We start from the raw sequence: 24,835 nt of genomic DNA, 5'->3' as shown, positions 1-24,835 counted from the left end.
ATTCTGGGGACATCATGGTTAAGTAGGTGATGTTGATGTCACCTGTTGGAAAGGTCTGACTCCCAATAGTTTCTCTGATTTCAGCACCCCAAAATCTTGGGCTCATATGATGTGCTTCCCTGAGCGTGGCCAAGGTTGTTCGTGATGAAGGCAAAATCAATATCATTGGAGGAAAACTACAAAAATAAGTAGGCTGAATACTGCTTCTTGACTACTCTAGACTGGGTGTTTTCAACCATCATTTCTCCCTGCCCAGGACCAAGGACCCAAGGTCTAGCTGCCTGCCTTGCCTTCTGGGCAGTGCTGGCCTAGCCCTCTTGCAGCAAGATATACTGTCCATCTGAGGAATCCATAGGGTCACCATTCCCGGTGGGGTGCAGGTCGCCCTTACCTCCACCCAGCTGTACAGGCGTTCCTGGGTATGCCGGTCATCCTTAAAGCCAGTGATGGCCAGCAAATCCACCACAAACTGCTTAGGACTGATGTGCAGGGTCTGCCAGGAGAGCCCGCTGTCAGCACTGGGGGCAGCTGCCCAATGCACATTTGCTTAGCCCCTCAGAGTGGGGTGCAGACAGGGGCTTCCCTGGGCCTGCAGGAGCCACAGGGATCGGGGCACTTTCACTCCAAGCTGCCTGTTGGCCAAGGCTTGGTCCAGATGAGACTACCCTCTCTTCCTGTCCCTCTTCTTGCCACCCTTCTGCCCCTGACCTGTTCCCTTTACCTACGTCCACCATCTTGGCTTGCTTCCTCTTGCCTTGTACCACTTACTGTGGGGCAAGGGGACAGGTGGCGAAGGAACAGGACCTGGGGCTTGTCACATACCCACAGCTGGTTGGCCAGGGAAACCACCTTGGCTGTGATGGCTTTGGGGTCCTTTTGCCTGATGGAATCCAGGATGATGTCAGTCAGGAAGCGGTGACATTTCTGTGCATAGAACATCTCTTCCCAGGATAGAGAGAAACTCAGGAAAGTCACCTCTGTGCAGGAGACAGTGGATGTGGCCACATCTACCCAAGGCCTGGGCCTTAGAAGCAGCCTGGGGTAAGGGCTCCCGAGCGAGGGAGACTGTCTCTCTGGGTGGGGCGTGGGCATCTCTACAAGGACATGCCTGGCCGGGGCCTGGCCTGGCTCCAGAGCCTCACCGTGGGGGCTGGCTGTGGGCGGCGTGCGCCTCAGCTTGTCCATCTGTGTGGTGTAGACGATGCTGTCCTCAAAAAACATGCAGGAGCCGTCACTGCCCACCACAGGGGGGTGGCTCACTTTGAGGATGACCCCTGTGCTGTCCACCTCACTGGCTTCAGGCAGAGGCTGCTCAGGGGCAGGGCCTTCTGTGGAAACAACGTGGGAAGGGCGTTCTCCTTAAGTCATTTCAGAGCTCAGCCAGGGAGGGGACCTCTGGTGACAGACCAGTACAGCCAGTCACCCCACCCTTCCAGCAGCTGCTGCCTCTAGCCTCTTGGAAGTGGCACCTTGGGTTGGCAGGGGCCTGTCCTGGCTCTCCTCTCTTCATTGCCCTGTGAACTAAATCCTAAATTTCAGAACTCTAAGAACTCTCCAAATTTCTCTGTTGAGCTGAGATTGGTATAAGGCCAATAATAACTCAGCTAGGGACTGGAAATCTTTATAAAATTTTAAATGAGAGGAGCTTTTTGGGTGAGCCTTTGATGTCTGTCCACTGTGAGAAGTATGCTTGACAGACCAATTTGTGGCTCACAGGCAGGGCCCAAGAAGGCCCCTCCAAGCAAGGCTAGAGCTACAAAAAGGGAAGGCGACAGTAGTGTAGGAAGGACTTTGACGGAGCAGAGGAAACAGCCCATTATGGCAATTCTCAGCGCACTTCCCTGCGCTGCGCTGCAGCGCTCCACACAACACACCTCTCTCCCGCTCCTCGTCCTGTCCACCCCTTGCAGTCAGCCAAGCCAGAAACCTGCCCCCTCTTTGGCTGAATCCTCATCCCCATCCTCCCCCAACTGCCTAGCCTGTTTCCATCTAGAATGACCTCACTGCTTCTAGCACTTCCCCTCCTGCTGCGGCATTTCCTCTGCTCCTGGAGCAAGCTTTCTGAACACACACCTGACTGCTTGCTCCCTTGTTTAAAATGCTTCAGTGGCTGTCCACTCCCTTTATGATCAGAACAAAGTGCTGGGTCCTGAACTTAGCCGCAAGACCTGTTTGATTATTTCTATCTTCGCTCTTACCTCCCATCACTTCTCCATGTGAAGCCTGGCCTGCAGCTAGACCAAGGACCTGTTTCCACAAGCCCCGAAGCTTCTCCTTTCCCTGCTGACTCCCCAGGCCCCAGCCTCCTTTGTACTCCTGTTACTTCATAGGCACCCCCTTCCCATATTGCTTTATGTGGTCTCTTAGCCCCTCAAGCCATGCCACTGTGTTGGTCATATATTTGTGTCTGCTGCTTGACACAGCTGGCATTGGTGAGTGCTGGTTCTAGTCCCCTTTTGTCACTCACTCATGCTGTGGTTTTAGTCAAGGTTTGCCTTTTCTGTTTTGTAAATGGGAATGGTATGGGACTCACCTCTCTCCTTTGACCTCTGCTTGGCCCAGTCCTTCAGAGTGACAGCTCTTTTCATGGGGAAATATGGCTTAAATGTTGGCTCTGGCCCTTTGTCTTTGGCTCCAGCTCCAGTTCCTGCCTGTGGACCTGGGTCCTTCTCTGAGGCTGTGGAATGGCCTTTCCAGGAAGCTGAGGTACTGGGCTGAGAAGCAGCCTCGCTTCCTGAGGGGAGCTGCAAGGCAGCCTCCTCCAAGGAGCTGCTCCAGGGGCCTGGCAGTGGCTGGAATTCCCACTGCTTGCAATTGACCATGTCCCACTCCCTCACCAGGGAGATGAGTTTTTGCATGGGGGTGACAAGAGGGTCTTTGGTTTCACATTTCTGTGTGAGGTTAACTGTGGTGCACTTCTTCTTGGGGGGACTTTCAGGGTGGGCCCCCCAGTGTCTAGGGTTGGCACATAGGCCAGAACAGTGGGAGTATGTGCTGGGATTGCCCGCCCGCTTGGCACCTTGGCACAGGGACATCTGGATGGGCTGGGAGTACTGCTCAGCCTCCTCCATCTGGCTGGACCGGGCCAGCGTCCCCTTGGCCTTGTTCCATAGAGGCCTGTCATTGCAGTCTTGGAGGTCCACCGGCACGCAGGCTGTGGTCTGGGGAGGGAGGGATGGAGGGCACAGCAGCTCTGGGCATGTTTGCTTCCACAGTGGAGCCTCCTCCCCCAGATCGAAAACACTGGCCTCTGAGACCTCACTTGCTCACCCAGAATGATCCCACCCGCCACAGCCCTGTGATCTTCGCTCAGTCTGAGTGGGGTGGTGCCAGCCCAGGGACCTCTCACACGCCAAAGGGACATATTATCAGCCTCAGGCCACAGCAGCCAACACTTCCCTGAGTCTCCTCCTAGGTTCAGAAGCCGGTTACTGTGCTAGGAGCCATCTAGGCCCTGCCCTGTCACACAGCTGTGCCCCCCACCCCCACCAGCAGAGCCTGCCCTGAGCCCTGGGGGGGGGGGAAGGGTTCCCTTTGAGGACAACACCAAGCCCAAGAAGGCCAGGCCTTACTTCTTTGGGATCTCTGCTGAGCTCCACCAGTGACTCTGGCCCTTCTGTCACCACATGCAGCCTCCTGATGGGAAAAGCTGCTTCATTTTCAGATTCCTTCTCCTGGGTCCATGACCTGCACACTCCAAGAAGGGTTGGTTAGTGAGTAGAAGCTTTCACTAGCCCATTGACCAGTCAGTCAGGTTTGCCCTTTGGCTGGGAGTTGACTCTGGACAGTGGGGGAGAAGGGGCTCTTAAACGGTTTTGCTGAGGTCACTGGTCAATCCTGGGCCTGCTCCACCCCCCTTAACCGTAAGGAGAACAGGTCCTATTGGGAGGTGGAACTTAGGACAGAATTCCCAAGAGGAAATTAAAGGACAAACTCCCGAATGTGGTGTCTGGAGCCAAGTCCCCTTACTTGTACGCCTCACATTGGACAAGTGCTTCTGAGAGAGATGGGATGTGGTATTCCTCCACCTCCTGGCAGAAGAGGGGCCATTCCCTGCAAATGACAGGAAGATATGGGACTGGGCAGCGGGGGTGGGACTGTAGGAGGGGCTTAGGCCTCCAGAGCTGCTGCCTTCAACAGCAGTTCACATGTTAGAAATACTATGCCCTCCTCCCTAAAGGCTGCAAGCTCGTGTCCTTTATTACCGAGGGATGGGGTTTCATCATACAGTTTCCTTCCCTCACTTACTTAAATTCGGATGGTAAAAACAGTTTTCCAAGTCTGAGAAAGTTGAGAACATGTCGGAACATTTGCCCATCCGCATGGATCAGCAGGGTCTGTCCATATGTGATCCAGTACACTCGCTTAGGGTTGGACAGCAGTTCTGGGTACTGCAAAGGGTTGGGCACCACACTGTCAGTCTATTAGTTAAAAGTCTAGGTCTTTTGTAAGGGTCCGGGTCAGTCTACTCTTCATTTCCCCAACCATTCTACAGCAGAGGCTTTGGGGTGTCTTGGCCACAGGGAGCCATGGTGGGGAGCAGAACATCGAAGAAGAAGCACATTATCTCTTCTGCAAATTTTGCTGGTCCTTAGACCACCTTCTAGGGGTATTTGGGACCCCACCCTCCCTCCTGCTCAGTCCAGGCCCCTCAGAGTGGCCTCCTCCCTACCCCCAAACTCCTGAGGGCCTTCCCAGCGTGCTGTTAGAATAAGAGCAGGGGGAAGGGGCTTGTTCTAAGCAGGTGCTGGAGGCTATGTGAGGGCCAGGTGACGAGTTCCAAAGCCGCTCAGCTGCAGAAGCCAACGGAAGAGGAGGGCAGCCTGGGTCAACAGTACCTTCAGCAGGGTCTGCAGGCTGGTCGCATACCAGTGGCTTCCAACATAAACCTTGACGATCTGTTGCGGTGAATACACAGTGATTTCTGCCGCCCACTCCTCACCTAAGGAAACAATGCGAGGGAACACATCACAGGGCCAGAAGGTAAGTTTCGGTCAAGAGTGTAGTGCATGTCGACTCAATATCTTCATCAGTCATACTGTGTCGTCTACTCAGAAGCGGCAGAAATCCGACTCCACCTTCTCTGCTGCTCAGGCCTTCCCTGGCAGCTCACCATGCGGTTTCCTGGGTGGTCAGGTGGGGTTGGCATGGCAGTTTGGAGGGTCGGCTGGTGACTCTGGAGGTGGGGAATGTAAACCTCCTGGAATCTCAACCCCAAGGGCACCGCTGCTCTTCCCCTGATCCACCTCTCTCAAGAAAGCTAGACTGAGGTTCCTACATTGCCAGCTGCCTCTGGTTTCTGGCTGGGTGTGTCCTGGGTGTGTAACTTTTCATGTGGCTACTTGGACTGGAGCTAGGAGTCCCTTGGTATGTTTGTGCTTATGTTTTGGCAAATGTCATAGAGCCAGCTCTCATCAATTCACTGTTTCTTCTACAGAGAACAAGCCTCTAGGCATGTCTGGAGAATAGAGCTTTCTTCTGGGAAGATGAACCCATGACATTTCCTGGGGGTGAATAGACTCAGGCTTTGTTGTGATGTTTGGGAACCAGTTTCTAACGAGCTTTGTAATGAGTGAAGGGTATCTAACTAGATTCTAATTAGATAAGAGTAAGAGGTATATATTAGATTGTGAACTCCGGGAAGAGAAGGACTGGGTTTGTTTTGCTCACTTCTGTACCCCTAGTGTCGACTTCTGTCCTGGTATATGGTAGGTGCTTAATACATGTTGACTGTTGCAGAATGATAGTGATACAGCATAAACTTGACCTGAAAAACTTTTTGTTAATAGGAGGCTATAAGTAGATGGTGAAAACAATATTAGCTTTGGACTCCGATTTCAACCCCACCTCAATTATGACCTAACTATATAACTTGAGCAAGTTACCTCCCTGAGCCTCTGCTTAATCTGTTAAATGGACACAGGGACTGTTCCTCCCTGGATAGCAATGAGGACCAAGTGAGTACAGCATGGCAGCACCCAGAGCTGGAGCAGGCATGACTTGGGGACTGTGCGCCCCACATGGGTCGGTCTGCAGTGTTCAGCCTGTACCGACCCGTCTGTGCTGTTTGAGGCTACTCGTAGGCTTGCAGTGAGGAGGGCTCACTTAACATGAAAGTTTCCCTTTAGGCAGAACCACAAGTGTTGGTCTGTCTGGCTTTCCTTTCCTCTTCCCTCTACAGTTCCTGGCCCTGGCCAGCCTCCTCTTTCCTCTCCTCCTCCAGGCCCTTCCTTGATGCTAAATTCAAAATAAGAAGCTTCCTCATTTACTGAGCACATCCATGGGTTCCAGAGTCCTCGGCTCCAGATGAGTCTTCAGAGCAACTTTCATTGGCTCATAGGTGATGTCCCTCTTGTCCAGGAAGGCACAGAGCTCATACACCTCAGAAATGGTCTCGGTCAGGGGCAGCCGGCAAGTCCCCAGCCAATTCCTGCCAGAGGAAAGGCCTGTCACAGAGAGCCTCCGCGCTGCACCCCAAGGGGGCCAGCCTCTCAACTCTGTGTCTAGAGCGTCTTGCCCCAGCACTGGCTCAAACTTCTCATTAACATCATTTCCATGATTTAACTGGAAACATGGTCATATCTGGTAGGAGGGTAAGCTGGAACACACAGGCTCAGCCTTTTGCAGCTGAGCTTGACCTATTTTAGCAAAGTCCTTTAAATTGACAAATTGCAAGCCTCCAGGTCCTGTCTCAGGTTCCAGAAGCCAGGCCAGGGCCCAGCCACATCTTTCCTGCCCCTGTGAGTATCTGCCCACGACATCTCAGCCACTATGTGGCAGGTTGCCATGGCCTTGGGAGATTACTAACACTCTGCGTGCCCAAGAAAGTCTGAATATCAACCCCCTGCCTCCAGAGGCACTTGTTTTTGCCCTCTGTGACATCCGGGGCAGGCCAGAAAGGTACAAAACAACAATATTGAGGTAAGATAGGGTTCAGGGTTGGCTGACCCCCGCCCCAGTGGCTCAAGAAAACCCACTTCCATCTTTAGTTTGGGTACTAATGTATTTTGTGACCCTGAGAGCTGTCCACTCTGAACCTGTTACCCCTTCTGTAATGTCCCTGCACTAATGGGAACATTCTGAACTCGCCCTTCAAGACAAAGGCCAGGTATCACCTCCTCTGGGAAGCCTGCCTTGCCTTACTTCTGGGAGACTCGCCACTGGCTCTGGCCCCTCTAGGTGTCCAGTGAGCCTCCCAAGGGTGGGGGGACAACCTTTGGAGGAGGGTCTGCATGGGGGGAGGGGTAACACTTAGCACCTTAAGGGGTGTGACTGTAGTCTGGTCACCTCAGACCTAGCACAGGGCTAGAACCAGAGCAATGCTTTGCAGAGAGAAGAAATATGAAAGCTTGGGAACCATTGCATCTTGATACCAGCCCTCTCCTCTGAGGCTGAGGTTTGGTGGTGGTGGTGGAAGTGGCTAAAATTATAGGTTTGCCTCCAAGGCCACTACTTCCCTCTGGCTGATGGGCAGGGTACCAGGTTGGTTCCTAGAGAAAGGTGAAGCCCAGGCTGAGTGGGACCGAGCTATTCCCCGAGGAGAGCCTTACTTGACGTGCTGGAAGAGAACCCCATTCCCTGTGATGTACAGGTGACTTCCGTCCAGCGTGCTCTCAATGCGGAGCTGTCCCAGCGCGGAGTCTGGGTACTTGACGAGCAGACCCAGGGCCATCGTGTACAGTGGCTTCATGGACTCCAGGCCTGCTGTGCGGCCCCCCTTCCCCAGGCTCGGGGGGGGACAGGAGGTCCGGGAACAGCCACCTGTGCCAGGAGAAAGGGGTGACTCCTAGACCCCTTGTGATCATAATTGTATTGGAAGCTTTGGGTCTCGTTCTACTGCTGCCTTGAATCAGTACTAAAGAGGCTCAGAGGGAGCTTACGGCGTTGCACAGCCCAAATATGGATCTTCTCAAAATCAGTATAATTTTTTTCATGTTCTCAGTCAGGTTGAGAGGTCAAAACTATTTGTTGGGAGGTGGGGAGGAGGGAAGGGCAATTTTGCTGGATCACTAACATTTGAAGTTCAGAAATTTCAGTGCAGCAGCCATCTGAGCCAACCTCTGTGGGAATCTCCCTTAGTTCCAGGCTCTGCTTTAACTATTCGTGGGTAAAGATCAGCAACCATAGACAGAAGCGGAAGTGCGTTACGGCTTTCCGGACTCACAGCTCCTATCACTCCGGGGCAGCGTTTTCCCCAGGTGGGGTATGAGAATTGCTGGCTGGTGGGTGGGACCTTGTTCTCCTGTAGTGGGCACAATGCACAGTCTACAGTGGCAACAATGGGCAAGCTGCTGGGCAACTTTCATGGATTATCTCCAACCCTCAGAGCTACACCACAAGAGGGGTAGTGCTATCATACCACAGGTGAGGAAACTCCTGAGAGGCTAATTAAGTACCTTGCCCCAAACTGCAAATCGAGGCAGGGGCAGAGCTGGGATTTGAGGGCAGCTCTGTCCATCTCCAAGGCTACCGGAGCTCTTCCCCTTAGGTATGGTGCTTTATAAAAGGCAAAAACCGTGCTCAGTGTGTGTGTGTGTGAGTGGGGGGCGGAGGGAGCAGGCTGCTGCATAGCGTACAGAGCCTGCGTACAAACTCATTGCCCTTCCATCTTCACATAGCTCTTGTGGAGCCGGCACCACTCCACCCATCTCTCAGTGACCAGTGGAACAGAACCTGTTCTCTGAGGAACAGAAGCCCTTGAGGGAGGGGTTTGAAGTTACAAGTGTATTGTAAGAACCTGGGACAGGCTCCTGAGACCTGCTGTAGAATGCGACTACCCCCGAATAGGACAGGACTCCATTTGCCTAGGGAGGAGGCTAGGAGAGCTGGGCCTGAAGACAGGGAAAGGCCCATTCCCACGGATAAATGTCTAGTGATGTGCAAACCATAATATGTGTTTTCAGTTCTATACATTCTCAGAATGCCAGCTGAGGCCACACTGAGGTAGCTAGCTCCCTGCAACAGGCACACTAGTTTCCATGGACGTGTAAGATTTGGGAAACAGGATGATGAAAGGCAAATGAAAAATGTGAAGGGGGAAGCAAGCTGGAATGAGGTAGAGTCGGGAGCATGAAGGCCTGGACTAGACCAGGGTAAGGAAGTGTCAGCAGTAGACAGAAACAGACACAGCAGCCTGGGGTTTTGAAGTAGGGCACAAGGGAATTTGGTGGTGAGTGGGAAAACTGAAGCACTAGTGGGGAATTTGCCCAAGCATTTCCCACACCTTCCAGCTGTGTCTGGAAGAGAAGGACGGGAGTGGCAGAAGTTCCCAGTTGTTCACCACTTCCACAAGCAGACCTCTCCTGCCCCTGGGAAGTCTGCTATCAGGCTCAGCCTCCCTGCCGAGGACATTCTAGCCTGGTTTCCTCACCTAGGTGGGGCTGGGCTACCTATGAGCTACCCACCCTCAGTGGGGAGGCTGAACAGACAGAGGTCACAGAGGATTTCAGGCTGAGATTCCTCTTCTGGTTTCTAAGACAGCTCAAACACCCACTTCTCTCACCACCTCCCAAGGCCCAAAGTTGTGGGAGGGGAGATGCTTGTTCTTGGCTTTTCCAGCTCTAGCCTGACTGCCCCACGATGTCAAGGGGAGGGCAAGTTTCCCCTGGTGACATACCCATGTTCAGCCGGTATAGCCTTACAGCTTCGGTGAGCTCAGGGATTTCCAGAATTTCCACTTCTGCTTCTAACACATCTATGTTGGAGAAATTATCCGGTAGTATAATCTTCTGTGAGCGAAGAAAATTCACTTAAAAAGCAAAGGAAAACAAGATGAGTTAATGAGGTTATTTCTAATTTAGGTCTAGACTTTGGCACATTTTTGGTACTGCAACCTATCCTAGGCTCTCCTTGTTCTGAAACAGTTTCTAAACATACCTGGTTAGATTAGCTTTAAATCTGTAGTTTTCAAGGTGACAGACCCCAGATTACTTTGTTTTCCTGTGTTTGAGTCCATGGGTGTGGCTTCCCATGGCCTGGCCTGGGGCTCCCACGCCAGGCCCAGCTGGTGAGCACACTGGCCCTGGGACTTACCCTACGAGTCTTGACCCAAAGCAGGCCATTCCAAAAGAGGGAGTTGTCTTGCCGCTTAGAGAAGAAGGGCCCAGCCGAGCCTGGCTGGCAGGTGACACTTGCAGTTTGTCCCTGCCTGGATGGCAGGGAGGGAGGCAGAGATGGAGCCAACGCTAAAGTCCTGTGTGAATCAACTGGGAGATTCAGAAGCACATCACAGACAACTTTCCAGGTAACCATGAATATGAATGGCTGGGGTTCCAGATAGTTGGACCCCTAGTACAACTTGGGTGTTTCCTGCCCTCTTCATACAGGAAGCAGCAGCATCTTAGAATCAGAGCGGTCACTCAGTTCACACCCCCACCAGAGCTTGTTCTGGGACAGGTGGCCGAAGGAAGGCTCTCTTCTGTCCAAGACTGAAGAGCTCATCCCTCCTTAGGCCACTAGCTGAAGTGGACAATTCTACAATGATTCTGGGGAACCTTTTACCATCCACCCTCCTTTCCTTTTATTCTGAGTTTAGCGGAAGTGAAAGCAGGTGGGGACCGTTCTTTGAAACAACCCTATTTCCTCATTTTAGGGTGAGAGGAGCTGAATTAGATACATAAGGGCAGAACCAGAAGAGTAGCTGACCTTGGAGTCCAGCTCAGGGCCTTGCCCTTCGTACCAACTTTCCGTGGCCTCTGACACCACTGCAGGTAGTTTCCAGTGTTGTCTTTATACCCAGGGCATCCCAAAGTGAACAAGGAATAACATAGTCCTAAGGTTAGTGGAGTCTAATGCTGGAACTCTGCTTGCATCTGGGAAGGCTCTGTCATGCCTCCACCACCTATGCCCAGGGAAGCCCCTGAGGCCCTAAGCACCAACTGGGGCCTCGGGGAGTGTGGATGGGGAGGGGTGGATGGGTCCTGTCGCCTGCCCCCCTCTTCCCACCCCTGTCCTCCACACCCCAGGATAGAACAATCACCAATGAAGCGGAACTCGCTGCACTCGCATTCAATCAGAGCCACAGTCTCAGCCAGCCACAGCAGGTTGTCTTCAGTCACCAGGCTTGGGTACTTGGCCACTAGGTCTAGGGGCAGGAAGCAGTAGTGCACTTCCTCTTCCGTGTCCAACAGTGGTGTGTCCATGAGCCCCAAAGGGGCCTTATCATGTAGGCCTGGAGGAGAATGTGCAGAGGGGTGTCGCCACCTCCTAGAGGCCAGGGTTCTTAGAGGCCACCATGGCTCTCACTGACCCAGGGGCCCCAGACGAAGCTGGAAAGATTCACCCTGGAGATGATCCCTGCCAGGTGCCTCCTTCCTCTCTCTTTTTAGAGGTAACCCTAAGATATGGCAGGAGTGTGGTGGGGAGCCGGGCATGGAAATCTATTTTTTCTAATGAAGGGCAGTGTGACATGTTATGAAATTTTGGCTTATGTACCCAGTCATTAAATTCACATTGGTTACCTATTTGATTCTTTCTAATTGCTCAAACCAACCACTGTGACCTAGAGGTAAAATAGATCCTTTGACTCTTTTGGAAGCCCAACACCCATCCATCAGGAATAGATGTTGTAGTGTCCCAGAGAAGCCAATCTATGCTGTAAGGCACCCATTAGACAGTGATCATTTGGGAACATTCCTTGTGTGGTGGTTAAAGGTGATTTGAAAAGATGGTGGAGTTCCCTGACTACTCAGAGAGGTAGAAGGTAGGCCAGCCTTGCCCAAGTGAAAAAAATACACAGAGGAATGAACATGGGGGAAGATGTTTGATTCCAGTGGGTTAGCAGCCATGGAGAGGGCATCTGGCAGGGTATAAGATCAACGGAGATGACAGCGAGGTAGAGAAATCTTCCAGAACTAGCTCAGAAATCAGGGTACTCTCTGGAAGGAAGCCACTTCTGTTAGGATGAGAAGGGAAGCAGGTGTGGATTTCAGGAAGGGTCAGCCTGTGATTATACCTGTGAAGGCTGGGCTTTTTATAGGAAATTCTGAGGGTTTGCTGATACATTTCCATGTTCGCCAGTAGTTCAGAGATGCTCTCTCAGCAACAGGTATGTCTGCAGGCCGCACACGTAGATGGTGCTTCCCTTCCTTCAGGTTATCTAGAGTCTGTTAGATAAAGAAGATTACTGTTTTGAAAATCCTAAACTAAGTAACTACCAATTCTAGGGTGAAATACCAGGAAAAATAGTATGTGACTTACTTTGGTAAAGTGTTTTGAAATAAATTGAATCAATCACACAAAAATGTAAAAATTTAGGTCTATAATATGAGATGCTGATATTCAAAATCTCAACGACTATTTCTCTTCTGATATCTGAAATATTTTTAGGGGTTATAATTTTATGTTGATTAATAGAAATTTATCTTACACAATCTTAAGAGTAACTTATATTTAACTATTAAAAACTTGAGAGTTTTGACTATCATTTCCCATCAAGAGTTCAAAAATCTTTTTTGACTTGTTATAATTGTTGTGGCTGGCTGGGTGTTTGTGCTCATCCTAACCTTGGAACGTGGTCTAAGCAGGGAATGGAGGTGACACAGGGTACCACACTTTTCAAAGGGCTTTCAGTCATTCGCTCATTTACCCTGACACAGCTCTGGTAGATAGATGAGTGTTTGCATTCCCATTTTGCTGATGAGGCGGTTGTGGGCAAAGGATTTGTGATCTGCCCAAGCAGTCTTTCAAGTCCAGAGCTTCCCTGTGGGCGGAGGCTAGAGCGGAGCATCCCAGGTAGGTAGGGCTGAAGCCCGGAACAGAGGGTGGGCGGGATGTCTTCCTGCTGTCTGCACTGAGGGACCCATTCTCCCACAAGTCCTGCCCAGGGGGCAGATTAACATAACACCAAGCCCATTTTTTCTGTCCCTGCCTTAGAAGAAAACAGAATTTTCCTAAGAAATCTTTGGAGATAGCTGGAAAAGTCATCCTGTAAAGGCACCACCACATGACCAATTTTTTTCTCTAACAGCCTCATAATGCACAGAACACCTCAGAGTCAGTATCAAACTAATAAAAGAATCTGCTTCTAATTCCTAGCCACCCAGGGGCTGCTCATGGGAATCCCAAGCTTTGAGAAGAGCTCTCTGGTGGCCGTGGCTATAAACTGCATCCACAGAACTGCTTAAGTTCTGCCAAAGGAGGGAACCATCGTCAGAGTCTTCCCCACTTTGGGCAGCTGGTGGACTTGTGGAAAGAATGGACAATGGCGGGGTCATGGGGGCGTGCTTTCCTGGGGATATTGAGCAATGGGGAAAAACAGTGAGTGTGTGAAGTAGCAGAAGAGATTCTGTCATTCATTCACTTGAGAAATGTTTGTGTATCATCACCAGGGCAACAGTCAGACCCCGTGCCTTGTACTGAAGGAGCTCTCAGCTTCGGAAAAGACCTGAAAAGCTGAGAAAAGACATTAAAGCCAACAATTCATATATACGGAGATAAGAGCCAGCAGGGTTATGAAGTTTCAGAACCTCCAGGAATCCTGGGATTTCTTTCCACAGCATTAGAAGGGGATCCACGCCTTCTGGTCCCTGTTTGCTCAGGATTGCACACCACTTTAGCTTCTATGTCAAGATGTCAGATATCCAGATGAGGGAAATCTGTGAGAGATGGGTTTCTGTAGGAGGGGGTAGTGGGCCTCGGGCAAAGAGGAATACAAATGAGGTGACTGAGAGGCTGAAACAGATTCTGCATCAGTGGATGGGCAGGATTATCGAGTTAAGATGAAGAATAAGATGGTCTTCTGCGGCCATTGCTTAAGTGCCAGCAGCCAAAATGAAGTTCAACCCCTTGGTGACTTCTGACTGGAGCAAGAACCGTAAACGACATTTTAAAGCACCTTCCCACGTTCGCAGGAAGATTATGTCGTCTCTTTTCGAAGAACTGAGACAGAAGTACAATGTTTGACCCATGCCAATCCGAAAGGGTGGTGAAGTTCAGGTTGTCCGAGGACACGACAAAGGGCAGCAAACTGGCAAAGGAGTCCAGGTTCACAGGAAGAAATACGTCATCCACGTTGAGCGAGTGCCGCGGGAGAAGGCGAATGGCACGTTCACCCCATGAGGTGGTTATCACTAGACTAAAGCTGGACAAAGACCGCAAAAAGATCCTTTGAACGTAAAGCCAAATCTCACCAAGTAGGAAAGGAAAAGGGCAAATATAAGGAAGAAACATTTGAGAAGATGTAGGAATAAAGTAATCTTACACACAGCTTTCATTAAAAACTATTAAAATAATAATAATAAAAAGATAGGTATAATATCCTGGCAATATTTGTGCTGAGAAGTGGGACAAAGCAATGAAAACAGTGACGATGCACAGGAGGCACAGGACAGGGTGGGGGGTACAGTAAGTAGAGTTATGTCCTGAGTCACCGGCCTCTCTCTGCGCCTTGAATGTGGCCTTCAGGTGTATGGAGGTTGAGGGAGTGAGGGAACTGAGTCTAGAGCAGTCAACAAGAGCCAGAGTGAAGGGCTCTGCAAACTGGGCAGAGGAGTTTGATTTATCCCCTAGTTAAGATAAGCCACTGAAGGATTGGGAACAGGACTGACTTGATTGATAAGTCAGAGCATCTCCACATGTTCAGCCAACAAGACCTATGACTCCATCTCCTGTTCTCAGCTCCACTCATTCTCTCCTTTCCCTTCCCAGAGTCTCCCTTGTCCCCAGGCCCTCTCCACACATACAAGTGAGTCCAAACCACTCCCCATCTTTAAAAACTTCAGTGCTCCCCATTATCTATGGGATCAAGTCCGAAGTCACCTTAGCATCTTACATAAGGTCCTTCACAGTCAATGGAGGCAGCAGGATATACACAAAAAGCAAAGCACAAGGGCCTTGAACTCAGACAGACTGGGCTTTGAGTCTTGACTGTCACTTAAGGGCTAACATTTATCGCCCAGGCACTTTTAAACTGAATCCACATAACGTCCCCTGACCCACAAAGTAGGCTCTGGTGTTATCAGTCCCTTTTAGTAAATGGGAAACAAGGCCCAGGAAGAGAAACAGCATTCCGTGCCCCAAGTAAGTGGAGATGCTAGGAATGGAACCCAGGACTCTAGACCCCATGTTCTTAACCACTGCTCTTAACCAGCTGCCTCCCACTTGTTACTTAACCTCTCCGAGCCTCAGGCTCCTTACACACAAAGTGGAAATAGTGAAATCTGGAAGATATTGTTGTAGAGATTATATAAATGTAAATTTCCTTTCTCTTAGTGGTCAGGTCCCAAACTACCTTTCCAGCTTCATCTCCCACAATTCTTTCATCCCCACCCCAATATCAGTGACATTAAACTCCATAAAATTTCAAAGACACCCCATGTTCTGTCATGCCTCCTCTACTTTATGTGTGCTGTTCGCTCTGCCCAGCGTACTTCTCTCTTCCCTTCTCTGCCTAAAGAGCCTAGAGCCTCCCCCAGCCAGAGAGGGTCACCTTCTGTCTTTGTTCCCATTTGAGAGGTAAGAAAAGTGTGCTTATTAAACACCCAAGTGGCAATGGTAAGGAGGCAGCTGGGTGTATAGGTCTGAAATTCATAGGAGTAGTCAGGTGGAGAGATATATTTGGGAGTCATCAAATCTGGTATGTCAATCCACGATCCTGGATGCATAGGAATGTCATACCTTGTTCACAGGGGAAATTCAAAGTGGTCGTTACACGTCTGTACCTTAACATCACAGTGCTTCCTAGAACTTTCTGTGTAATTTGGCCCCTTTGTCTAAATGTAACTGCTCCAAGCCTCTCACATGCTGTCAGCCTGGTTGGGAGTCTTGGCTGCTACTGCAGAGTGTTAAATTTCCCTTCAGGGTCACTCACAAGAGTTTGAGGTTCATGGCAGACTGTCAATTCCCTTTTACTTGCCCTCTGGAAATCCCCTGAGTAGCAGTATGCTCAAAAGCAGCCATAGACAGTATATAAACAAAGGATCATAGCTGTGTTCCAACAAAACTTTGTTAATTGACATTTGAATTTCATATAACTTTTATGTGCCACTATATATATATATATATGTATATATATATATATATATATATATTAACCACCTGAAAATGTAAAAACCATTCTTAGCTCACAGGCTATACAAACAAGATAGCGACCTGGATTTGGTCCATGGGCTATAGCTTGCTGACTCCCAGCTAACGTGAATAAATTACACATTATGTATAAATGATAAAATTAACATTTAAAGTGTACAGTTCAATAGTTTTTCATATGTTCACAGAGTTGTACAACCATCACCACAATCTTATTCAACACCCTAAAAAGAAACCCTGCGCCCATTAAGAGTCACTACCCATTCCTGCTCACCTTACCCTTCCCACCCTGTACCGCAGCCCTAGGCAACCACTAATCTACTTTCTGTCCCTATAACGTTGCCTATTCTGCACATATTAATAAGTAGAATCATGTAATAAATGGTCTGTTGTGTCTGGATTCTTTCACTTAATATAATGTTTCAAAGTTCATCCTTGTTACATGTATCAGTACTTCATTCCTTTTTATTGACAAATAATGTTCCGTTGTATGGATACACACTGTATTCATCAGCTGACGAACATAGTGTTTCCACTTTGGGGCTGTTCTGAATAATGCTGCTGTGACATTTGTCTGCAAGTATTTTTGTGGACATAGGTTTTAATTTCTCTTCGTATATATCTAAGAGTAGAACTGCTAGGTCATATGGTAACTCTGTGTTTAACTTTCTGAGGAACTTCCAGACTGTCTCTCAAAGCGGCCATACAAATTTAGTTTCCCATCAGCAGTGTATGAGGGTTCCAGTTTCTCCACAGCCTTGCCAACACCTTCCTTTTTGATGATAGGTATCCTGATGGCTGTGAAGTTGTATGTCATTGTGGTTTTGATTTGCATTTGCTGATGGCTAATGATGTTGAGCATCTTTTCATGTGCTTAGTGCCCATTTGTGTATCTTCTTTGGAGAAATGTCTGATCAAATCCTCTGCTCATTTTTTTAAATTATTTTTTCTTTTTGCTGTTCCATTTGGGTGTTTTCTGCTCCCGGAGAAAGTGCCTCCAGCACTGGGGGATGTGGGTGGTGCAGGGTTCCAGTGAGTTAGCAGGATGAAGCAGCAGAGCTCATCAGACCAATCAGATTCAGATTTGGCTGTAAGTGTAGGGGGAGGGTTTAACACATTAAAGATGGCGGCTGCCTACCTGGCTGCACGGGAGAAGAACTCCAGATGGAAAATGGCAACTGTCCTCTAGCCCTGGCCTCGAAGCCACACACGTCAGTCTGCTCCCCATATGCCTCTGATGCCCCCCGAGTCACCGTGCCTCCGCTGGACCCCAAGGTGAGTGCCTGCGAGCGAGTGAGTCTGTGCGTGGGTCATTTAAGAGGACGTCTAGGTTTTCTGCAGCCCTTGGTCACACCCAGATGGTTGGAATCCCCACTGGTTTTCACAGCCACATGCGGGCTCCTCTGGGGAGCCTGGAGTGGGGCTGGGGTCCTTTGCTCCTCTGTGGGGAACCTCAGCGGCCGAGGTATCCATCCCTATTTTCGACTGCCACATGGAGGTTTGGGACCAGCCTGGTTCGAATTTCTGCCCCTCCTTAGTTATAAAACTTCTGTTCAGCCAGACTTCACATGGTTCTCCAGGTTGATTGTTCTATAATTTAGATGTAATTTTAATGTGTTCATGGAAGGAAGCAAGCACGGTGTTTATCTACTCCACCATCTTGGATCTCCTCCCTTTGCTCATTTTTAAATTTGCTTATCTTTTTGTTTAGTTGTAAGAGTTCTTTATATATTCTGGATACAAGTCCCTTATCAGATTATGTGATTTGCAAATATTTTGTTGCATTCTGTGGGTTGTCTTTTCACTTTCTTGATGGTGTCCTTTGAAGAACAATAGTTTTTGGTTTTAGTGAAGTCTAATTTACATATTTTTCTTCAGTTGCTTGTGTTTTTGTTGTTGTACCTGAGAAACCATTGCTTAACTTAAGGTCCAGTGATCTTTTTAAAACTTAAATTTGATCAATTTACTCCTTTCTTCAGACACCTCCAAAAGCTACCTGTAACACTTAGAATAAATCCTGTGTCTTCAGTGTGGCGGGCCTATAAGACTCTGCAACATCTGGCCCTCGTTTCCTCCGACCTCGTTATCTACCTTTGGCATCTCCCTACCTCTCATTGCACCTGACAATGGCTTCTGAGTCTGCTTCTTCCAAGCCACCCTAACTCAAGGCATTTGGGTTTGCTGTTACTTATGTCTGGAAGCTCTTTCCCCAGACAGCTACATGACTTGTCCCTTTTACATTCAGGTTTCTGCTCAAATGTTGCCTTGCCAGTGAGGCCTGCCCTGACCACTCTTTCTAAAGGAGGAGCTTCCATGGCCTCAGTCACTTGCTATCTCCTTATCACATACTTACTATACATTTTACTACACATCTGTACACTAAAAATAACAGATGTAAATGTTTTATTCTTTCAAGTAAATTCCAGTACTACAAGGGCAGTGACTGATAGAATACATAAAAACTACACTCACAAAAAGAAAATTACATAAACACATTCTGAAACCCCAAGAAGTCCTAGAATACAGAAATGCCCTCCTCTTTCACTATTACAAATGAAGTATTGCTCCGTTTTTCATAGCACTTACCTCTACCTGACATTACATGGCTATATGGCTCATTCCTAGATCTCCAGTGCCTAGCCTCTCATTGGTGCTCAATTCACAATAAACGTTACATTTAGAATCAAGACAATAATAGGTATGGAGTATGTCCTTTGGAGGCCAAAGCTACATGCTGGGGGGAGGTCGGATGGACAAGTAGAGTGGGGAGCAAGAGAGATAAAGGGTAGGGATGTGGGGGGATAAGGAGGGGTGGAGAGTAGGGCAACAGTGTGAACCCAGGTGCCTGACCTCCAGAAGCTTCCCATCTCATTGTGCTTGTTGGTTCCTTCTACGTGGCTTTCTAATAAGGCTTACTATGTTACTAATAATCCTGAGTAGGGTATGCCATCTGTTGAGTGCATGGAAACTTCAGTTAGTGGGAGGTAAAGTCTCATTTTTATTGTTAGGGGTTAAGTCTGAAGGACTCTCCAGTGAGGGGTACTAACAGTTTAGATAGAGCAGTTTAGAGATGCGCTGTCTAATATGGTAGCCGTTAGCCACATGAGGCTATTGAGTACTTGAAACGTGATGGTTGAAAACTGAAATGTGTTATAAGTGTAAAACACACATCAGATTTGAAGATTTAGCACAGGAAAAGAATGTAAAATGATATCAGTTAAAAATATTGATTAGATGTTGAAATGATAGTACTTTAAATATATTGGGTTCAATAAAATATATTATTAAAATCAACGTAACCTTTGTAATTTTTTTAAATGTGGCTACTAGAAAATTTAAAATTACATATGTGGCTCACATTCTATTTTTATTGGATCATCCCCCTTTCCCCTTAAAACTTATAGGAATAATGCCTGGTACCCAGAATGTCTTCAATAAATACTGGCTGAATGTATTATGATGGGCTGCTTGAGAAGTCTTTAAACTAAGAATTGGCAAACTCCATTTTCTCCAAGCAAAGTGTGTATATTTAGGCAGGTACTTGAGTACCTGGACAGGCCTTAGAAGGGGGGGAAATGATGGAAACATATGAAGCTGCTGATTTGCTTGAGACAGCTGTTCATTCTCCAGCTGTATTTACATTCTGCTTCAATGAATAAATACTACTTTGGTTGTGCCAGCCTAAATGTTTATTTCTTTGAAAACACCATTTCCAAACATAAGTACTTATTTTACAGTCTGTTTTAGGAAGGCAGATCTTTATGATTCTTCAAATACTTCTACCACTCAGACAACTTGCAACTTTGGAACTGGGCCAACTGGTTGGCCTCTGAGTGGTTACTCCCATTTAGAAGCTGCTTCACAGTTGTATTTTGTTTCAATTTTTGGGAAGTGAGGACAGCAAAAGGCTTGATAACTGTTTGTATAATGGGTTGGTGTGTTTTTAAATGGTTTTTTCAAAAAATTGCCTTTGTCCGTTTGATTTTCTGCAATGAACAAGTGATTCTCTCCTTTTCCCCACAAAATGGTGCCTTGGTATACAGTCATCAGCAATGCTGATGTGCCAGGCCATATACGTGATATTGAAGTCACTTGCAAGCAATTCTAGTACTCTGTTCCTGGGGTAGTTGAAAAAATTTTTACTTCAGGAGGGTCCATAAAAACATGCATTCTGAAATGTTCTTACTCCTGTATGACACAGACATGTATGATCTACTGCAGGTGTTTTCAAAGAGGTGTTGGGGAGGCACGGTTGGTAGTGCACTGAGCTGCACCATGGCTTGTTGGGTCAGTGCTTGGGGTGATGGAGTAAACAATACCTTGCTCAGAGAGTGGGATTAATATGGAGCATGGCCAATGGTCCTTTCCAATCCTAATATTTAGTTCTTCCAGGTTAAAAAAAATCATTTTCAAAAACTAAGAATAAGCTACTTAAGTCATAGAAATGATTTCTGTAGTTTGGAGAAAAATTGGGAAAAAAGGTAACATTCTTTGGTGATACTTTAATGGTATATAAGCAAAGGTATTTAAAGCTCTTAAAAGGAGAAAACAGGAAGTCTTGGAAAACAGAGAAGTGAAGATAAAGGAAAGATTCTGCAGTTTGAAGGATTTTTTGCTTTGCTGTAAGTGAAGTTTGTAGACCTAACAGGCATAGTGAGAAGTAATATTCTTGATGAATCTTTTAGATTTTAAATCTCAGAACACAGTGTATATAACAAACACTATATCTAAAGTTTTCACCTTCTAAAATTCAACAACAAAAACACAAGTAGTTTAAAACAGGATTTCCAAGAATCAAGGGCACCCTCTCAGGGGGTGGTAAATCCCATCCTGGGTCCCTACTGGCTGCTGATATAAATTAGGCATAGTCAGGAATGAAATCCCTTATTCAGAACATACATTCCCAGTGTATTGTTTATTACTTTAACTCACTAATCACACTTCCCTATTAAGAGGGTCATCTCAGCAACCAATATATAAAAGGACAAAACATTAAGTGATGTAAAGCCTGTGTTTACTGATCACCACTCCGGGAAGACAAGAGTATCTTACCTGCAGCAAAGGCATCAGCTGCAAACCCAGTGCTTGTTCATAGAGCAAGTTCAGTTCTGCACAACTGGAGAAGGAGAGTTTGGAGGTGTAGAGGTAATAGTGCACGTGCCTAAATGTGAAACCATCTCTGTCGATGAATAGCCTCTGGCTTTCTGAAGAGGTCAAGGCTGAAGCCTCTTTCCACAACAGGGAATCTGGGAACTGAGCGAGTTTGCTTCTGGGAACCGAGAAATGCCAGCCCCCAACGTTAAAATGAAACAAATCCTCGGCCGATTCATGGGGCATGCCAGGCTCCTCCTAAAGGGGGAATGAAAAGAGTTAAGCAAGAAAAGAAAATAAAAAGCATACATATTGGAAATAAAGAAGTAAAACTATCTCAAGTTGCACGTGATGTGATTTTTGCATATAGAAAATCCTAAGGAATTCACTAAAAAGTTATTAGAATGAGTTCAAGGTGGATCAATATAAAAAATCAACTGTATTATAGCAATGATAAATACAAAAATAAAATTAAGAAAACAATTTCATTCACAATTGTATCAAAAAGAACAAAATATTTAGGACTAAATTTAACAAAAGAAGTGTAATGCTTTACTCTGAAAACGTAAAAACGTGTTGAAAGAAATTTAAAAGACCTAAATAAATGGTAAAACATCCCATGTTTATGGATTAGAAGACTTAATATTGTTAAAATGGCAATACTCCCCAAATTGATCTATAGATTGAACACAATCCCTATGAAAATTCCAGATGCCTGTTTTTGCAAAAATTGACAAACTGATGTTAAAATTCATATGGAAATACAAGAGACCCAGAATAGTCAAAACAATCTTGAAAAAGAAAAACAAAATTTGAGGATTTACACTTCCCACTTTCAAAAATTAAAACAAAGCTATAGTATTAAATATGATGTGCTACTGGCATAAGAATAGACACATGAAGAAGTGGAATAGAATTGAAAGTCCAGAAATAAACCATTACATTTATGGTTAATTGAATTTTGAAAAGAGCCAATACAATTCAATGGGTAAAGAATAGCCTTTAAAAAAAAATGGTGCTGGTACAAGTGGACATCCACGTGAAAAAAAAGAAGTTGAATCCCTACCTCACAGCATACACAAAAATTAACACCAAGTGGATCATAAACCAAAATATGAGAGCTAAAAATAAAAAACCCTCAGAAGAACAAAAAGTCTTCATGATCGACCTTCAGTGCATAGCTTCCCAAGGAGAGTACTTTGAAGGTGACCACAATGATATTCATCAATGAGGTATGTAACACTTTTTCTAGGATGAGTTTGTGAACTTAATTGTCTGACCTCGTACATTTTATTGGCACCCCCGGTACTAGGGCAATTCACAAATATATATAAGAGTAGAGACAACAGAATAATTGGATTAGGCGATGTCTTCTTAGATAAGATACCAAAAGCACAAGTATAACAAACAAACAAATAAATAAACTTAATCAAAATTAAAATCTTTTGTGCTTCAAAGGACACCATCAAGAAAGTAAAAAGACAACCTAGAGAATAGAACAAAATATTTCCAAATTGTATATCTCATAAGAAACTTATATTTAGACTATATAAAGAATTCTTACAACTCAACAATAAAAAGATGAATAACCAAATTTAAAGCGGATAAAGAAACTAAGTAGACATTTCTCCAAAGAAGATACACAAATGGCCAATAGCACATGTAGATACTTAACATCATTAGTCATCAGGGAAATGCACAAAACTCACATGAGGTAGCACTTTACACCCACTGAATCAAAACAATGGATAATAACAAGTGTTGGCAAAGATTGGAGAAATTGGAACTCTCACATCCTGCTGGAGGGAGTGTAAAATGGTACAGCTGCTCTAGAAAAGAGTTTGGTAGTTCTTCAGAATGTTAAACATGGCCCAACAATTCCACTTCTAGGTATAAACTCAAGAAAAATGAAATCCTATGTCCACACAAAAACTCGCAGACAAATGTCCATGGAAGCATTATTCATAATAGCCAAAATTAGAAACAACAAAAATATCCATCAACTGATGAATGAACAAATGTAGCATATCTATACAATGAAATGTTATTTATCAATAAAAAGGAATGAAGTACTGATATATGTTACAACATAGATGGAACCTTAAAACATTATGCTAAGTGAAAGAAGCCAGACACAAAAAAACACATATTATATGATTCCATCTAAAGTAATGTACAGAATAGTTACACTGATAGAGATTGTAGATTAGTGGTTGCCTAGGGCTAGAGAGGTTGGGCGATGGAATTGGAAGTGACCAGTAATAGGTATGGAATGTCTTTTTGGGATGATGAAAATGTTCTAAAATTGATTGTGGTGTTGGTTGCATAACTTGGTGAATATACTAAAAACCGTTAAATTGTACACTTTAAAATGGTAAATTGTAAGTACATGAATTACATCTTAATAAAACTATTTTAAAAAGAGAAAGTTATGATGAGGTGTTCCCGACCCCACTAAGCCAGTGTAGGACTTTCTTGAAATCATACCTGTACAGACATTATAATACTAGGACCATGGCAGGAGAGCTGAATGCTGTGGGTTCCTTTTTATATACACAAAGGCAAAGATAATTAATCCTCCTTCGCTCATTGTTGAAAGTTCAAGGTTATCTCTTCATAAGTGAATTATCTATTTTGCTTCAAGATGACCTAGTTTATCAACACTATAGAAAAGTATAAAGCCATCAAACATACAAACCACCTGTATCAGATTTTAAAATAAGCACTCAAGGATCACTACTCTTAAAAAAAAAAAAAAAAATTAAGAGTGGTAAATAGTGTATAAAATTGTACCTAAGAAGGGACCATAAAACAATATTGAATTCTAGGTAAAAATTATGCTTGCTGAAGTGACTGGGGTGTAATATACCGATACTGTAAGTTATTTTGAAATGCATTAAAAAATAAGATGGATAGAGGGACATGTGATAAAACAAATACAGCAAACTATTCATAGTAGGATCTAGGTGGTGGGTGCATAGTGCTCACTCTAGAACTCTTTCCAGAGTTTTCTTCCTAAAGACTGTTCAGAGGCTGGTTAGTGCAGACCTGTCCCAGCCTGGGGAGAGCCGTTAATCACAGCAACATAGTACTGGAAGGACAAAGCGACTGCAGGAAATGGGCTAGCTCTAGTACAGTCATCCATACCCCATCCCAAAGAGCATCTCTCTTTTCTACACTGATCCCTCTCCCCCAAATCAATCTCTAGAACTAAAACCACCTCATGATCATAAGACAGGACTTCATGTCTCAGAGTCCAATTCCCCAACGTTTCCCATCATGCCTCAGAGAGCGCCCCCACCCCAACCCCATTCACCTGCCTGCGCACCCCCTTGCCTCAGAGTCAACATCCACAGCACCGAGATGTTAAGACCTGCACCCAGTCAAGAGGCACACCCCCACTCATAAGACCTGGAGTCCCAAATCCTCAGAGTTAGCACACTTCATCCCTCAAAGCAGGAGCATTCTTCCAATTCCTCAGACCTTTCAAATCTGGGGCCATATCCCCCCAACATGTCCCAGAGCCAAGTCCCTAACCCCATAGCTCTAATCTCGGCCACATTGCCCCTCTATTCGCTGTTTTAGTGGTTAGGGACCGCCAGGGAGCACTCCATACCATTGTCCGGACTCCTGCAGCGGGCGGGCAGGCGCGTGGCCAGGGCAATAACCGCCACCCGGAGGGCGGTGGCGCGCGGGAGAGGTGGGGCGGGGCCTGGAG

General features: G+C 46.4%; 1 protein-coding gene and 1 pseudogene across 1 annotated transcript; one reads left to right on the top strand and one right to left on the bottom strand.

Moving 5' to 3' along the window:
* Nucleotides 1–10: 10 nt before the first annotated feature.
* KCTD19 (potassium channel tetramerization domain containing 19) lies at nt 11–24,788 on the bottom strand. The gene is made up of 15 exons (XM_074314741.1): nt 24,734–24,788; nt 21,079–21,375; nt 11,954–12,104; nt 10,979–11,170; nt 9,617–9,748; nt 7,551–7,761; nt 6,270–6,430; nt 4,839–4,942; nt 4,249–4,391; nt 3,970–4,053; nt 3,573–3,687; nt 2,534–3,161; nt 1,143–1,328; nt 823–977; nt 11–493 (listed from the first exon to the last, which is right to left on the bottom strand). The coding sequence occupies exons 1-15, from the start codon at nt 24,734–24,736 to the stop codon at nt 239–241; spliced, it is 2,817 nt and encodes a 938-aa protein (XP_074170842.1). The 5' UTR covers nt 24,737–24,788; the 3' UTR covers nt 11–238.
* LOC109459355 (large ribosomal subunit protein uL24) lies at nt 13,616–14,183 on the top strand (annotated as a pseudogene).
* Nucleotides 24,789–24,835: the final 47 nt, after the last annotated feature.

Source organism: Rhinolophus sinicus, linkage group LG11 (assembly GCF_036562045.2).
Source record: "Rhinolophus sinicus isolate RSC01 linkage group LG11, ASM3656204v1, whole genome shotgun sequence".
Taxonomy (NCBI): domain Eukaryota; kingdom Metazoa; phylum Chordata; class Mammalia; order Chiroptera; family Rhinolophidae; genus Rhinolophus; species Rhinolophus sinicus.
The sequence above is the reverse complement of the archived record's forward strand: the minus strand, read 5'-3'. Positions and strand labels throughout refer to the sequence as shown.

Excerpts from the sequence above, each read along its gene's own strand:
- KCTD19 (XM_074314741.1), bottom strand. Across the intron at positions 3,162-3,572 it reads TCAGCAGAGATCCCAAAGAA|ACCACAGCCTGCGTGCCGGT; the intron begins GTAAGGCCTGGC and ends CTCCCTCCCCAG. Across the intron at positions 978-1,142 it reads GCCCACAGCCAGCCCCCACG|AGGTGACTTTCCTGAGTTTC; the intron begins GTGAGGCTCTGG and ends TCTCCTGCACAG.